The sequence below is a fragment of the Amia ocellicauda genome, chromosome 18 (assembly GCF_036373705.1).
Source record: "Amia ocellicauda isolate fAmiCal2 chromosome 18, fAmiCal2.hap1, whole genome shotgun sequence".
Classification (NCBI taxonomy): Eukaryota; Metazoa; Chordata; class Actinopteri; order Amiiformes; family Amiidae; genus Amia; species Amia ocellicauda.
This window is the reverse complement of record NC_089867.1, coordinates 5,509,231-5,524,456: the sequence shown is the minus strand read 5'-3', so window position 1 is coordinate 5,524,456 and position 15,226 is coordinate 5,509,231. Positions and strand designations below refer to the sequence as shown.

The following is a 15,226-nucleotide window of genomic DNA, read 5'->3' as shown; positions in this document are numbered from 1 at the left end:
GGATTTCACTTGCATTCATTATTTGTAAGGAGAGTTTTGCTAACTTTACCCATGTATCTCTAGTTCCTTAACCCTGTGAGATAATCAATGTATGGGTATTATAACCCAAATCCACTACAAAAAAGGAATAGCATTCACCTGCCATTCTGATTATCTGAGCTTTGACAGGTTTGCTGCCCGTTCCCCTGCTATATTAATCTCACTGTCAGTTGTTGTATTGAGATGCACAAGGAGTATTTGTGAGTAGTATGTTAAAAAGTTGTCAATTCTAAATTGTTAAAATGACAACAGGGCAGTAATGTGTGTTACGTTTGTGTGTGCATTTATTTTTTATATTATTTATATTGGTTATAAATGTACATACTAAGAGCTGCCTTGCTTAGCTGCAGCAAGTCTCATTAACCAAGCCAAAGTAGAAACTGTTGCTGAATCTCTAGCAAAGTGGTATTTTTGTTGGGCCCGGGACATATTGCTACATAAAGAATGGACAGACCTCTTCATTCTTTCAACTGCAAACTTAAATTGAATACCAGTATAGTCAAAATGCAATTGGAAAAGTCCATGAAGTTCTTTGCAAATGTTGTGAATTGATAACAAAGCGTCACTCATAGCAGAACAGCCCCCTGCTGTGCATTTTGCACCAAAGCCTGTGAAACATTCATACTTCCAGCTGAATAAATACTTTTTTACTATTAAAATTATAATATTTCTTAGAAGATTCCCTTAATCGGTGTAACTTACAATTGTTACAATATTACATTATTTTTACAAACAATTGCCCATTTATACAGCTGGGTTTTTACTGGTGCATTCTAGGTACAGTACTTTGCTCAAGGGTACAACAGCAGTGTCCAGCACCTGCGATTGAACCCACAACTCTGCTACTCCACACTGCAGCCAATCTTTTCAAATGTTTTTGTTGTTGTTATTTATTAGGTAGCTAGCATCGCAAAGCAGAAACTGTAGAGAATGACTCTGGAGCCCAAAAATAGGAAGTAAAATGGGTTTGCAATGAAACAGGATAATTCATTAAAATCTGACTTGGCAGAAAAACCCTACTCAAATGTCTGTTGAGGGAACTGGGACTGACTCATATGGGGATGCAGAAACAAACTCTCAGAAATAACTTAAGCAACTTAAGGCAAGGAAAAATATTCATGACAGCTACAGTTCTGAGTATAACTTGAAACGGCGCCAACCTTTTTCTTTTGTAGTACATTGAAGATTTTGCAAAGTCATATAGAGGAAAATGAAAAATAAAGTTAAAATAGTCCTCTTCAAACTTTTTTCATCATTCTGCTTTGCGTGTAATGGATTTTTATTGAAATTGAGTGCAAATAAATACTACATTGTACATAGTCATACATAAAAATCACGTTTTATTTAGTTTTTTCAAAATTGAAGAAATTGTGAGAGGTTAGTAAAGGCAGAAATGTATCCGTCTTAAATGGCCTTATTATTTTTTATTTTTTTGTTTACCTGAAGTGCACTCTACAATAGCTGAAAATAAATTCACAGTACTTGAAAGACCATTGGTAGCCATTTTAACTCCACCAGTTATAAAACAGTGTATGCTTGTTTTGTTCTTAAAATTGTCTGTCCTGACAAATGATTGTTGCACATTAAATAATACATTTTAATTACAATTTGCAAAAGAATGTCTTCTAAAACCAGATGACAAACCAAAATATCCTTTGATTAGATCACATAGTGTAAATTAACTATAAATAGAACGAGTATGTTTTAAAATAATATTCAGACCCCAAGGCCCTTTTCCCTGTAAAGCATTTCGCTGGATCCCCCACAGAACTATGAAGGGGCATGGGAAAGGTTTAAACGGATTCTGTGAACTTGTTTTATTACATACAGAAGAGATAGTCAAAGACAAAATCTAATCATTTAAAGCAATGTGATTATATATATATATATATATATATATATATATATATATATATATATATATATATATATATATATATATATATATATATTCCTTATAGATGAAGCAATGACACTTGTGGAAGACATTCATGGCAGGGAACAAACCTTATTTAAAGTTTACTTTGTTTTAATTAGACATATTTGTGAGAGAAGCTTTCCCTTGTTTAAGTTCACAGATATTCATAGGATTGACTTCCTCTTTTTGAGTCCTTTCTTCAGATGTATGCTTGTTTATGGATAGAGTTATGGAGGGTGAATACATATATATGTAATCTGGCATAGTCAGTGTTAAGTGATGTCCTTACAGTGCCATGAAAACAAGTTTGAGATGAGAACTTAAGTGGGATTTCTTTGAAAACATCCACTTTATCAATATCAGTATTTGAAATACAATGATACTGTGTCGTTACATTCAGCTACCTGGCAAACAACTCTTTTGATGTTTAAAAAAATCTTATTTTAATCTTCAACCATTTCAACGGTACTCTTATGTACATCGGTATCGTAGTTGGCGAGTTTATTCCTACCCGAGCCAGTGGTGCAAATTCAGCAAATAGGCTGAATACCATTTTTCAGTACAATGTGAAGCACAAATTTTCAATTACAGGCCAAGCTCTCAGCCATGAAATGAGCCACGTAGAAGCCATTCACTGTTGTCAAGTGAATCCTTGGCGGCGAGGTTACCAGCGAACGATTAAGCACCCACAAAACAAGCCAAGAGCAAAGCGGCTCCTTGAAGCAAGTGTTTTATGTCACAACAGTGTGACACAAGTTTCAGATTGATCAACCACAAAAAAAGACCGCAATAAAGTCTTTCTGTCCTTGGCAGCATAGTTCCAAGCCAGTTTTTATTCCTATTAAATATTGGTCGGATAATGGACAAAGGGCCGGCATCTGACCAACGGAGAAATAAACTGAATGTTTGGAGAATGACATCGTTCTCCGCTGTCGTTTATCTGTGTGCTCACATCATGGTGTATGCTGGGAGGGAATGGACCTGGCAGTGTGTGCCAGCGCATTCCTGTCCTTGGTTGAACACTGGATCTTTGTTGTTCTTCCTGGTCACACAGAGTATGATAGGAATCGTATATCAGGCAATATCATGGCAACTTCCCACTTACCCACCTCCATTCATACCACATTAAATGATTGTATGTACTTTTGCATTCACGCATGCGGACATATGTTCCAGCTATAGGCACCAAATTATATTGTTGTGGGCACTATTTTGGCACATGGAAACAAATGTTCAAACTGTCCATGGTCTTACTGCTTTTCTTTATTTGCCTCAATAAGGCTGTGAGGGTGCTTTGCTGTTAAAAACTCAGAGCAAGCTGAATCAAAAAAGCACAAGCTTTGGCAAGTGGTTAGAAAATAAAAATGTGAAAATAAAATAAAGGATTTGATCCGTATTGATCTAGAATGCTCACCAACCAACAGTCTGAGATTCTTGTTGCGTTCATAGGACTTGAAACTGAAATCATTCTTTAATTCTATACCTTGGAACAATTGGGGATCCATAATTACAGACAATGTTGGAAATATTGCTCAAATATCTATTTTTTTTTAAAGAAAGAAATGGTTGATGTTTCCATGTCATTCTTTCCATTTGTAACACACTGCCTATTATTGATGTCAGTTGTCTTTTAAAAGCATTACTTATTTTATTAGAAGTGGAGAATCATTACTCTATTAGTTATGAGACTGCATTCACCTATATGTGGAAACAATAAGTTGGGGAATTAGTTTGTAATAGTTTAAGGTGCATTCCGTTTGTCATTTTTCATTGTTCTCATGTGTGCATTTTCTTGACCACAAAGGATGACCAGTTTTATATTGGTCACAAACATCTGCTATACCATACAAAGTTTATCAGACATCTGTGTGAAGTTCTCAAATCTTTGTCAATAGTGCCAGGAACTGAATCCGCCGACCCATAGTTGGATTAACTCTGCCAACTGCTGGGCTACTCTTGGCCCAACAACAATGGTCAATACTGCAACGTGCTGAAAGCCACCTGCACCCAATGAAGAACCCAACTGCCTGCCAGCACTTATTGTTGGTCACCTAGGATCTTTTCCAAGATTTTCCATGTTCTAGGTCTGAACAAAGCAGCTCAATTGAGAAATTCCCTTGCCTTTTGTTTGTTTAGCTTGTCCTTTCAGAAATCTAAGTTTCCAAAGCCAAAACTAACTCTCATTATCAATGGAACAAAAAGTGTTAACATCCCTAGAACAAACAATTTCAGTCAATCTTGCTTCTGCCCAAGGACAGATTTATGTTTCTTTAAAAATAATGAAATCCAGCAATTAATATATGAAAAGATTTGCTTTGTTGGCAAGTCTGATTATCTTTCAGTCTTTTTTAAGTCTAGTTATTGTGAAAAACAAAAAGAACCTCACTTTTGTCTTTCAGATGTGAAAATGTGTATTTTGTTACCTTTTACCAGAATTGGGGACCTATGCATTTCCAATGCTGTTCAAATACTTTCAGGGTTGTGTTCACCCCTGTTCATCAAGATGAGATCTACACAGGAGGAATCACACCTCCTATCAGTCGTCCTCCATGACCCTCCATTCAGACTGGCCTGGGCATGATCTTCCCAACCAATTTAAAACTAGCAACTTCACATGTGAACAGGTGAGGCTGATGGGATTGAATTGGGAGAGCTATGATTAGAAGGGCATGGCTTGATAAATGGGGGTGACTGCAATCATAAAAGCATTTGAAGAACATCATGATCATATGTCTCCCATTCACATACAATCAGTTGATTAAATCTCATGGAAACTAGATTAATAAGTGAGAGCATTTTTTCCACATGGCTAAACAAATAGAGAGGTTCAAAATGTATTGTAGGTATGTTAAATGATTAAGAACATTCAGATATTCAGAAGACAACAACTCTCAATCAGATAACTCATTTTCTTTCAAGACAGTGCCATGGTTCCTTCATATTAATTTCCACTGAAAAAAATTGTATAAGCTTATGTCCCACAGATGAAGCACATCTTCACTGATAACATTCAGAAAGTCTAGTTACCTGGACACCTCTTTTGTCCAATTATCACAGTGATTGAACAATGACTCTCACAAGAGGTAAGAAATCTTTGAAATTGAAAAAGCCCTATTCTAGATCCAAAGCACTCCCAGGCAAAGTGATTGGAACATGGTTAGATTTCCATGAAGCGGCGGGGGGAGGGTGGAAATAAGTATATTTTCTGTACATATACAGGAAGCACTGCCTTGCGGGGCAATGAAGGCAAACTGGTGGCAAAAACCTAATTTTAGTTGTTTTTTTTAAATAATCTACAATTCATGTGCATGAACAAACTAAACTTCATCATTTACATTAGCTGCTGCAGATGTAACATTGCAATCAAGGTTTTAGACCACTATCATACAGAATAGCAATCTTCTTTTAGCCTTAATCATATTGCAAATTAAGGTTAGTGCAGTCTTTTTTTCTGAAAAAGTACAAACAAAACTGGAATGAATGCAAAATAATACTTCCAGTATTTTTCTATTCAAAACATAAACAGCTTAGTGTTATCAATTCCTTTCGTGATTACAGTACTATAGAATACACTTTTTCTTGAAAGAAAAAAAAAAAAATTACCAAGTAATTAACATGTTACATTTCAATATGCACATGTGTAATGTAATCTGTTTAAATACTTTAATGATCTAATGTTTAAAACACGATCCATTTGTTTCCTGTGGGTGTCGGTTTGCCGTTCACCATGCTTTTCACCGCCCCATGTTCATTTGTACACAGTGAACTTGAGTCTTTTGATTCCCATGTGCAAGACTATCATCTACTGTTCTTCAGGATTACTCTGTCAGTGGAGAATTTGTTTTTGCTGTCCATTCCCTGGCAGCCTTCTCTCATGCTACCAAGCCGAGCCGTGCAATCTTTGCAGACAGAAAGGAATGGAGGATGAAAACGATGGGCTTCGGACAACAATGGAGGTCCAGTTGCTGCAATATAGAAACAAATATTTATATTAAGAATTGAAAGTGTTATATGGATTTCTTGTAGTTACAAACATTTCTTATATTCTACCCTATACCTATGGTTCCCAACCCTGGTCCTGGAGGACCCCCTACCCTGCATATTTTTGTTCCAACTGAGCTCTCAAGTACTTAATTAAACCCTTAATTGAAGTAATAATTTCCTAAATCAGAGCCTTTTAATTATTTTAAACTGTAGGGCGTTTAAGTTAAGTTTAAAATTGTATAAGGAAGTTATTATCTTATTAAGGAACCAACTTTGTATCACTTACACAATTTAAAGAGTCAAATGTAAGCAAATTATTACTTCAATTAGGGGTTCAATTAAGTAACTGAGAGCTCAGAACAAAAACCAGCAGGGTAGGTGGTCCTCCAAGACAAGGGTTGAAAACCACTGCCCTATACGAATCTTGTGGTTGTTAACTGTTTCCTGAATTAGTATTTCATCAGCTCAGTTCGGTCTTCTCAGAGATGCTCACTTCACTGTTCTAAGGATACCGGCATCTATGTTTTATTTAAAACTGAATGGGCAGATATTCTTTAGTGCATAAGAACAAAGCAAATGTCCAGAATGAAAGGAAACTACCATTATACATTACCCAGATGGCTTTGTGGTATCTTTTCAGGCTCTATTTACATCATTTACCGTGAATTGCAGAGTGCGGAACAATTACTTAAGATGACAATCTAAGCAAAACAAACTCATACAGAAGGAGAGAAAATCTAAATAAAAGGAAAATGACAGAATAGGTTGTCATTTTTATAGAGTAATTCTATGCCTATATTAAACATACATTTCATGCTACCTTTTTAGTTGCTAGTACATTGTTTAGTTTTGCAATGACCATGCACAAGTATTCTCCAGTGGTTTCTGATTTAAAGCTTTTGTTTCTCTTTGGTGCCTTTTGGCAGTAAGCAGTGTCTTCCATGAATGTTGAAGTATTTGTCATCTCTGAGCAGAAAAGCTCCAAAACCCATTAGTTAAATAATTAAATAAGAGAAAGGAATACTTACAATTTCACCCTCCTTGCCACCAAAGTCTAAGAACAGCATCCTAACGCCATCGTCAGAGGACATCTTCAGCTTCTCGAAAGGGTAACTGAACAGTGGTTTTAGTACAGAGCCGCTCTCCAGCTCTGCCGACACACAGAAGCCCTGCTCATAGTGGATGGTCAGTCGGCACTCCTGGTTCTGGTACACACAACCTGAAAGACAATACACCACCATTGTCTTGCATGAAAGCCTGACCACTTTGGACAAAACCACCAATGTGTCTGGAGGTACACAAAACCTTCTCAGTCCCTTCAGATATTTTCTGGGCCTGGAAAAGTAATTTCAAGGAGGAGAAACTAATAAGTTCGACAAATCCGTAACTCTAGTTTATTTGTAAAATATAAACAAACAAAGATCGATGTTCTTAAGTGTTCGTTCCTGTAACAGAAGTGTAGATGAGTTTTCAAATACATTTCTCTATTCTATTTCCTATATCATGCAAGTCTATTCTGTATCCACTGTTAAAGTTAAAGCCCACTGACTTTAACTGTGCGCACACAAGGGTTCGCTTTTATACAGTTAATGATAGCTGAATTACAGTGGGCTTGTGCTTTTGTATGTGTGGATCCTGAACAAGTATTTGGCAGTGCTGCCTTGATTTGCACAGTGTGGTGTAGTGTGTCGTACGACATTTCTGGATCTCTTCAACAAACCTATTTCAGCCATCAAGACTAACAGAAAGGCCACAGGGACACGTTGGCTTTCATTAGAAATACTATACTCTGGAGTGAATTAAACGGGATCCTTATTTGTTATGAATTACCTTTGGCTGAGTAGTACTTAACCCTAGAGCTATGTTCAAAGTACCTGAAACAACAACAGTTCACAGAATTAGCTAATTCCATAGTTTAAGATAACTTTCAAAATCCCCTGTGAATTATAAATAATTTGAAACATAAAAGATAGGCAGCATTATTTTTAACCATTGTCAAAAGGAGTACTGGTAATGGTATATATATTCTCACAAACCCTAAGAAGAACACTTATTCTGAGAAAGCTCTTCAGCTGGGTTGTGTATCGTATATGATTCTGAGTAAAGTATTTTCAAAATCAAGAGAATACATAAATCACATATTCTCAATCATGCTACCAAAGAAAATGTGCAGAACAATACAGCAAACAAATTCGCACAAACAAGCAGATAACAGATATGCTGAACTTAGCTCCCTTATGCAATGCCTTCTGATTTCAATGTGCATTTTATATGAACTGCGAAACCATTCAATCCTTTCTGAATCAGGAGATCTCGAGGCCTGTCTCTGAATTTCCACCAGGGGGAATTCACTCACACGTACATCAAGACTCATCGCAAGACAAAGACCATCCTTTCAGTCACTAAGATAAGTGGCAAAATACATAAAGTTCCTAAAGCAAGGTGGATCAGGTTCTATTACTACAATGACCACCTTTTCCCACATGGTAATTTACAACCATTGGCATTTATTGTGTCTGGAATTTCTTTCTCCTAAGAAGAAAGCAAACCTGGGACTTTCTGTTGGCCGTATTTCAGTTAAGATTACAATCCGTTATCTCTGGGCCTTGATGTCTGCCGATTCACTCCAGATCTTCGTTTGAAAACCACTATATCAAATGGAATACTGCTACTAACTATAATAGTGATAGTATAATAATAATAATAATGACCTGATCCTTTATCTTGTTGGTAACAAAATTATGCCCCCTAAAATATTTGTAGAACTCAGAAACAGCATATAGCTTTAACTGACAAAGGCCAAACTGAATGTACGTATAAAGCTAATGCTGCATCCCCGCAGACAGAGAAAGTGCTTGATGATTGCTCTTTTTAGATTGCGCTGTCTTTGTAAGAGCTCTCAGGGGAAAATACAGAAAGAAAGTGTGTTTTTCTGAAGACGGGCATTAGAGAACAGAAAGGGATTCTTCTCACACAATGAAAGTTCTCTCACAACTACAAAGTCCTGGCCAATTTCACGGAAATTCCTCCTCCCCTCAGAGTAAGTCAGAGTTAGCCTGTTCACAAAAGCCATTGTACTGATGTTTTCATCCTGTGTTGCCATATATACATTTCTGACAGAACAAGTGTAACCAAAGCAGGATCATATTAGTCAGTGGCTTGGGAAACATACAGTAGTAATTAAATGCAAGTTTTGCGTTACTCTTGTGACGACCTCATCAGTATTGGCCAGTGTTGTATCAAGGTGACCTGGCCTTCGGTATTACGTAGCACTGCAAATAAAGTCCATATTATTTATTCATAGGTTCACACAAAGGAAAGCATTCATAAAACGCTTACTGTTGAGTTCTGTTAACACCTGTTTTTCCTAATGAGGAACAAATATAACGTGCTGGTGAATGTCACATAAAACACTCATAGTGCTAATGTAAGTTAATAGAAGTAAATGCTTAATATATGCTTGTATATATGTGACATAATTGAAAGAGTGAAAATGTTAAAATGGCAATGGACCGGACACATTGTAAGAAGAAGTGATTGAATGGATCCCAATAAATGAAAAAATACCTAGAAGATGACCGAATCTCAAATTAAGTGGAAACATCTTTTAATCTAGTGGATCAATATAGGCTGGTGGTCATGATGTACACTCACCTAAAGGATTATTAGGAACACCATACTAATACTGTGTTTGACCCCCTTTCGCCTTCAGAAGTGCCTTAATTCTACGTGGCATTGATTCAACAAGGTGCTGAAAGCATTCTTTAGAAATGTTGGCCCATATTGATAGGATAGCATCTTGCAGTTGATGGAGATTTGTGGGATGCACATCCAGGGCATGAAGCTCCCGTTCCACCACATCCCAAAGATGCTCTATTGGGTTGAGATCTGGTGACTGTGGGGGCCAGTTTAGTACAGTGAACTCATTGTCATGTTCAAGAAACCAATTTGAAATGATTCGACCTTTGTGACATGGTGCATTATCCTGCTGGAAGTTGCCATCAGAGGATGGGTACATGGTGGTCATAAAGGGATGGACATGGTCAGAAACAATGCTCAGGTAGGCCGTGGCATTTAAACGATGCCCAATTGGCACTAAGGGGCCTAAAGTGTGCCAAGAAAACATCCCCCACACCATTACACCACCACCACCAGCCTGCACAGTGGTAACAAGGCATGATGGATCCATGTTCTCATTCTGTTTACGCCAAATTCTGACTCTACCATCTGAATGTCTCAACAGAAATCGAGACTCATCAGACCAGGCAACATTTTTCCAGTCTTCAACTGTCCAATTTTGGTGAGCGTGTGCAAATTGTAGCCTCTTTTTCCTATTTGTAGTGGAGATGAGTGGTACCCGGTGGGGTCTTCTGCTGTTGTAGCCCATCCGCCTCAAGGTTGTATGTGTTGTGGCTTCACAAATGCTTTGCTGCATACCTCGGTTGTAACGAGTGGTTATTTCAGTCAAAGTTGCTCTTCTATCAGCTTGAATGAGTCGGCCCATTCTCCTCTGACCTCTAGCATCAACAAGGCATTTTCGCCCACAGGACTGCCGCATACTGGATGTTTTTCCCTTTTCACACCATCCTTTGTAAACCCTAGAAATGGTTGTGCGTGAAAATCCCAGTAACTGAGCAGATTGTGAAATACTCAGACCGGCCCGTTTGGCACCAACAACCATACCACGCTCAGAATTGCTTAAATCACCTTTCTTTCCCATTCAGACATTCAGTTTGGAGTTCAGGGGATTGTCTTGACCAGGACCACACCCCTAAATGCATTGAAGCAACTGCCATGTGATTGGTTGGTTAGATAATTGCATTAATGAGAAATTGAACAGGTGTTCCTAATAATCCTTTAGGTGAGTGAATGTTAATTTGGTACAATTGACAAGTCACTGCTAATCCCAAATGAAGTCCTGATTGTATACTTTTCCAGTTAAATCACTTTGTCGAATTTCTCCATTCTTTTAATTATATTACTTGTTTTTGATTTACTTACTCTTTGACTGCATGCTGTATTCTCCACATATACTGTATGTAAGAACTAAACACAGCCCATCTGCCTACTGTTGGAAATGCTAGTGTAACAGTCCTTGTAATTTCACCCCCTGCATAAGATAACTGCTCCTCAGCTCCACCTCTTTGTCCCATGGGAGTTGACCCCACAGATATCCCCCAGGTCTGGGCCTAGTACCATTCTTTACTAAAAATGGAAACGACAAATTCACCCACAGAAGCAAATATTCCCTGAAATGGAATGAGCCTCCTTATATAACTATGAAGTGCATTTTTAACTAACCCAAGTATTTTTACCTTTGTGTGCAGGCTGAAATACCTCACAAATGTGTATTAATGTCAGTGGAATTATTTTTTTTTATCTCTAACGTTCCGAGTTTAGTGCTGTACGTGAGATCGGTTCACACTCTGTTTGCTCTCCGCCGGTCAAAACACTTTGCCCACAGTCCTCTTTGTCTGAAATGTTTGGCACACACTTTTACAAATTGAAGGTTACAAACTTCAAAAAATGGGCACTCACTGGTGATGACCTCTTTGATGAGCTCGGCGGAGTTGTGGCAGCCCGTGACAATGTGTCTAGTCCACAGGGACAATTCTTTGCTGGTCTCGGCTCTGAAGAGATGGGATTCAATGCCCTGTCTGGTACCAGTCCGGGTGGCAAAGGAGAGCTCCAGTCCTGGCTGCGGGGAACCCTTATCGGGACCAGAGTGGACAAGCCTGAGAAGAAAAGTAAAAGGTTGGGATAAGGGTACAGAAAGCAGTTTTCTAAGACTTTGGTACTGGACACTGAAGGTGCCCAAGGCATGGAGTTGCCCATCGCTGGCATATGGCAGCTAAAAATGCCATTAAACTGTTCTTGATTTGTACCTCGTGGCTAATAGTGGGTAGGTATGAACCGGGCTGAACCACGCCTCCTTCATCCTCGGCATGCTGTCATACAGAAGCAGGTCCTTTTCCGTCACCACCACCAAGACTGGTTTCCAGCGCTGCTTCTCATTTTCTGTCTAGGAGGAAACAGCATGACTGTAGAATGCAGTTGCAATATGCGTTTGAACAGAGAAATCGGTGGAAATGTCACATTGTCACGTGTCGGTAGAAACAAGACTGAAACTGGACAGAATCTACACTGTTAAATACAGGAAAAAACATAAATCTTACACTACAAAGGTATGCAGATGTTTGAGGTAAATTATAATCATTAGAATACTGCATTCTGCATTGAAAGTAATCAGCTCATTTTAGTTTCTTCCCCTACAAAATGTAATTATTTCATTTATAACACAAGGCCTACATTTTAATCTAAGTATTCAGTACCTTTTGAAACATCATTGACAATGTACAGAATAACTAACTTGTGGCACTGGCTTCGTTACCCTCAACCTTGGAACTGAACGGGTTCCTAGTTTTCTAATCAAAGTGTAATTGTGTTCTGTGTTTGTTTTTCCACAGAGACTCACAGTTTAATTATGGTCAACCTACAAGTATCTCTGCAGAATGGAAATAAACCACCTCGGATGTTTATAGGTTTTTTTTCTTAAACTACAATTGCCAGGTACTCTTTTGTATCTTCCATATGTTTGAAATGAAAACATGTTTCAGTCTCTGACACAAAGTGAACCCAAACATTACCTGTTGTGGTGTCCCAGAGAATGTTTTGATTTGTAATGTTTCAAAAAACAAATTATCTTTATTATGACCCAAACAGTATTTTATGCCAGGAAAAAAGAAAAAGCCATTAACTTAATCTTAGCATACGATTTGGATTTTTCTTTTAAACAATGCATTTGTTTTTCCTAAACAGAAGACGGGCTTAAACTAATATTGACAATGTGTACTGAGAATATTGTCAAATATTGTTCAGTTCTGTGATGTTGTTTTTAAGCAGGTGGGGGAAAAAAGCAATTCATTTAACTTGAAGGGCTTTTTCCCCTTTTTAAATTTCAAATGGCATTAGGCTTTTGTGGTACAAAACAGGAATATTTAGTAGGAAACAGGAGATTAGGAAAGAAGCAATGGTCTCTAATGAGCAACATACATCTATATGAAGTTTATAATAAAAATCTTTCCATTAAATCTAAATGTTTTCTGCTATGGTCAGCCTTCTGTTAAATACTTAACCTTCCACCTCTTTTTTATACATGTAAGAAATGAGCTTTCATTGTACAAAACCACAACACATTAGTGCTGAAACAGAATTCATACTACGAGCATGAACCAAGCCAGAGCAGCCAAGTCTGAAGTCAAAACTTATATAATGCAAAGTTCAAATACAATCTTAGGTCTCTCAAATATTCAACTTAACAGAGATTTAACTTTTTCATTTGGTAAGACTATAAATTTTAAATTGTCAGTCATTAAGACATGTATGTGGTGTTAATCGAAAGGAGAGAATTCCAATTAAATCAATTTTAACTCCTGATTGTAACACTAAAAAATGTGAAAAAGTCCTTGGGGGGTGAATACTTATGCAATCCATGGTACTTGTTGGTTTAAATGAAGGTGCTCTTGTTCCTGCTGCTTTGATGATTGTGTTATCAGCTCCACAACATTATGACATTGAGTCTGACTCAATTGTGACTGTGAAACTGAAAGAGATGGCAAAGCAGGATGTGTGCCAGGTTTTCACTTTTAGAGCCAAAGGTGTGTGTAAGCTGTGCAAATTAACATTTGTATAATGAAAAGTAAATCGCTTAGGGTTCTATTGCAGGTTTGAGTATGTAGCATGAGGTCTGATCAGGTACAGAATACACTTTCCAACATTTCAGAAGGGAGGGTATACTTTTAAGAACATTTCAGAAGGGGCATCATTTGGGGATTTTACTAATGCACTTTGCATGTTGGTGAGTAATTTGAATTGTCTCGTTGATTTTGACGTTATCAACACTCATCAATGCGGTTTGCCTGATAACTGTAATATGATACATCCATTACATGAATTATCTCTGCAGAGCGATGTGTGACAATTGAGCACCCTGCACCAAAACTTTTAGTTCCCCCAGCTTCCCTTTGCTCTTCTTTCATAAGGCAAGACAAAGTCATTGCGGTTAAACAAAACTCTTCTTTCAGGGTTGAGTTTATGAGCTTGTAAGTCCAGTAGCAGGGGCATTGCACGATCAAAATAAAAGCCAACAATGTCGAGCCTTTACCACCACAAAACAAACACGAGAGAACTTTAATTCAGGAGAGTTGAAGGTTCCCAGTTTAAGCCCTGGCTCTGCCCCTGACTTGCTCTGTGATACCCTGAAAGAGTTGCTGAACTAAATTTTGCTCATTCCTTTCTGTGACACACAAAACCCTAACAGTCATAAAAGCATCCAGTTATCAATGACGCGGCAGTATGGGATGGGTATATAGTTCACTTCTTTCTCTATGTTAACCACGCTTGATAAATGTGAGACATTAAAGGCAATCCCAAGTATCTTAAATAGTAGGAAAATAGTTTATGATGCATTTATAACACAGTGCTTTTATGCTCAGCACACAGAGCAGAACCAAGGACATTTGTACTCATCTCAACCAGATCATGCCTCTTACCAACAGTCATTGGAAGTAACCAGTGATGAGCCAAAATTACAGGGCGTATATAGGACTGAGTTGAGTAGAGGGGGCTGGGAGTCTCTCTATCCTAAACTGATCCAGACACTCCAGCCAGACGTGGGAACAAAATCCCACCCCTGCATGTCACGACTGAATGCGTGTCTAGGGGGCCCAGTTCTAAGAACGTGTGTTGCGGACGTTGTTTGGCTCTGTATCAAAACATTACAGATTCTCCATTTCAAATTGCATGCATGTATTTTTTTAAACAAATTCATCCTTGATAGGGGGACATACTGTGCCTTGCAAAACTATTCAGACCCCTGACCAATTCTCTCATATTACTGAATTACAAATGGTACATTGAAGTTTGATATTTTATTTTAAAACACTGAACCTCAAAATCAATTGTGGTATGGTGACATTGGTTTTATGTTTTGAAATATTTGTAATATATATAATGTGTATATATATATATATATATATATATATATATATATATATATATATATATATATATATATATATGTATACTTTTATTACCGAATTTCAATGTACCATTTGTTATTCGGTTATATGAGACAATTGGTCAGGGGTCTGAATTATTTTGCATTGAATTGATTAAAACAACAATCAAAAAAGGAAGAAAGAATTGAAGTGGTAAGAAAAAGAAAGATGTAAGGAAAAGGTGTGCTTTATATCAAAATATGCTACTATTTTGCATGGACTGTGA

The 15,226-nt window shown here is 37.5% G+C and overlaps 1 protein-coding gene across 1 annotated transcript in view; it reads right to left on the bottom strand.

Annotated features, from left to right (window-relative positions):
- Nucleotides 1–5,434: 5,434 nt before the first annotated feature.
- sntb1 (syntrophin, basic 1) overlaps nt 5,435–15,226 on the bottom strand; it is a 41,720-nt gene continuing 31,928 nt past the window's right edge. Inside the window, exons 4-7 of the mRNA XM_066690404.1 lie at nt 11,827–11,963; nt 11,480–11,676; nt 6,970–7,160; nt 5,435–5,922 (exon numbers count right to left, since the gene is read on the bottom strand). Of these exons, the coding sequence (XP_066546501.1) occupies nt 5,830–5,922; nt 6,970–7,160; nt 11,480–11,676; nt 11,827–11,963 (618 nt within the window). The 3' untranslated portion in view covers nt 5,435–5,829. The remainder of the gene's footprint in view (nt 5,923–6,969; nt 7,161–11,479; nt 11,677–11,826; nt 11,964–15,226) is intronic.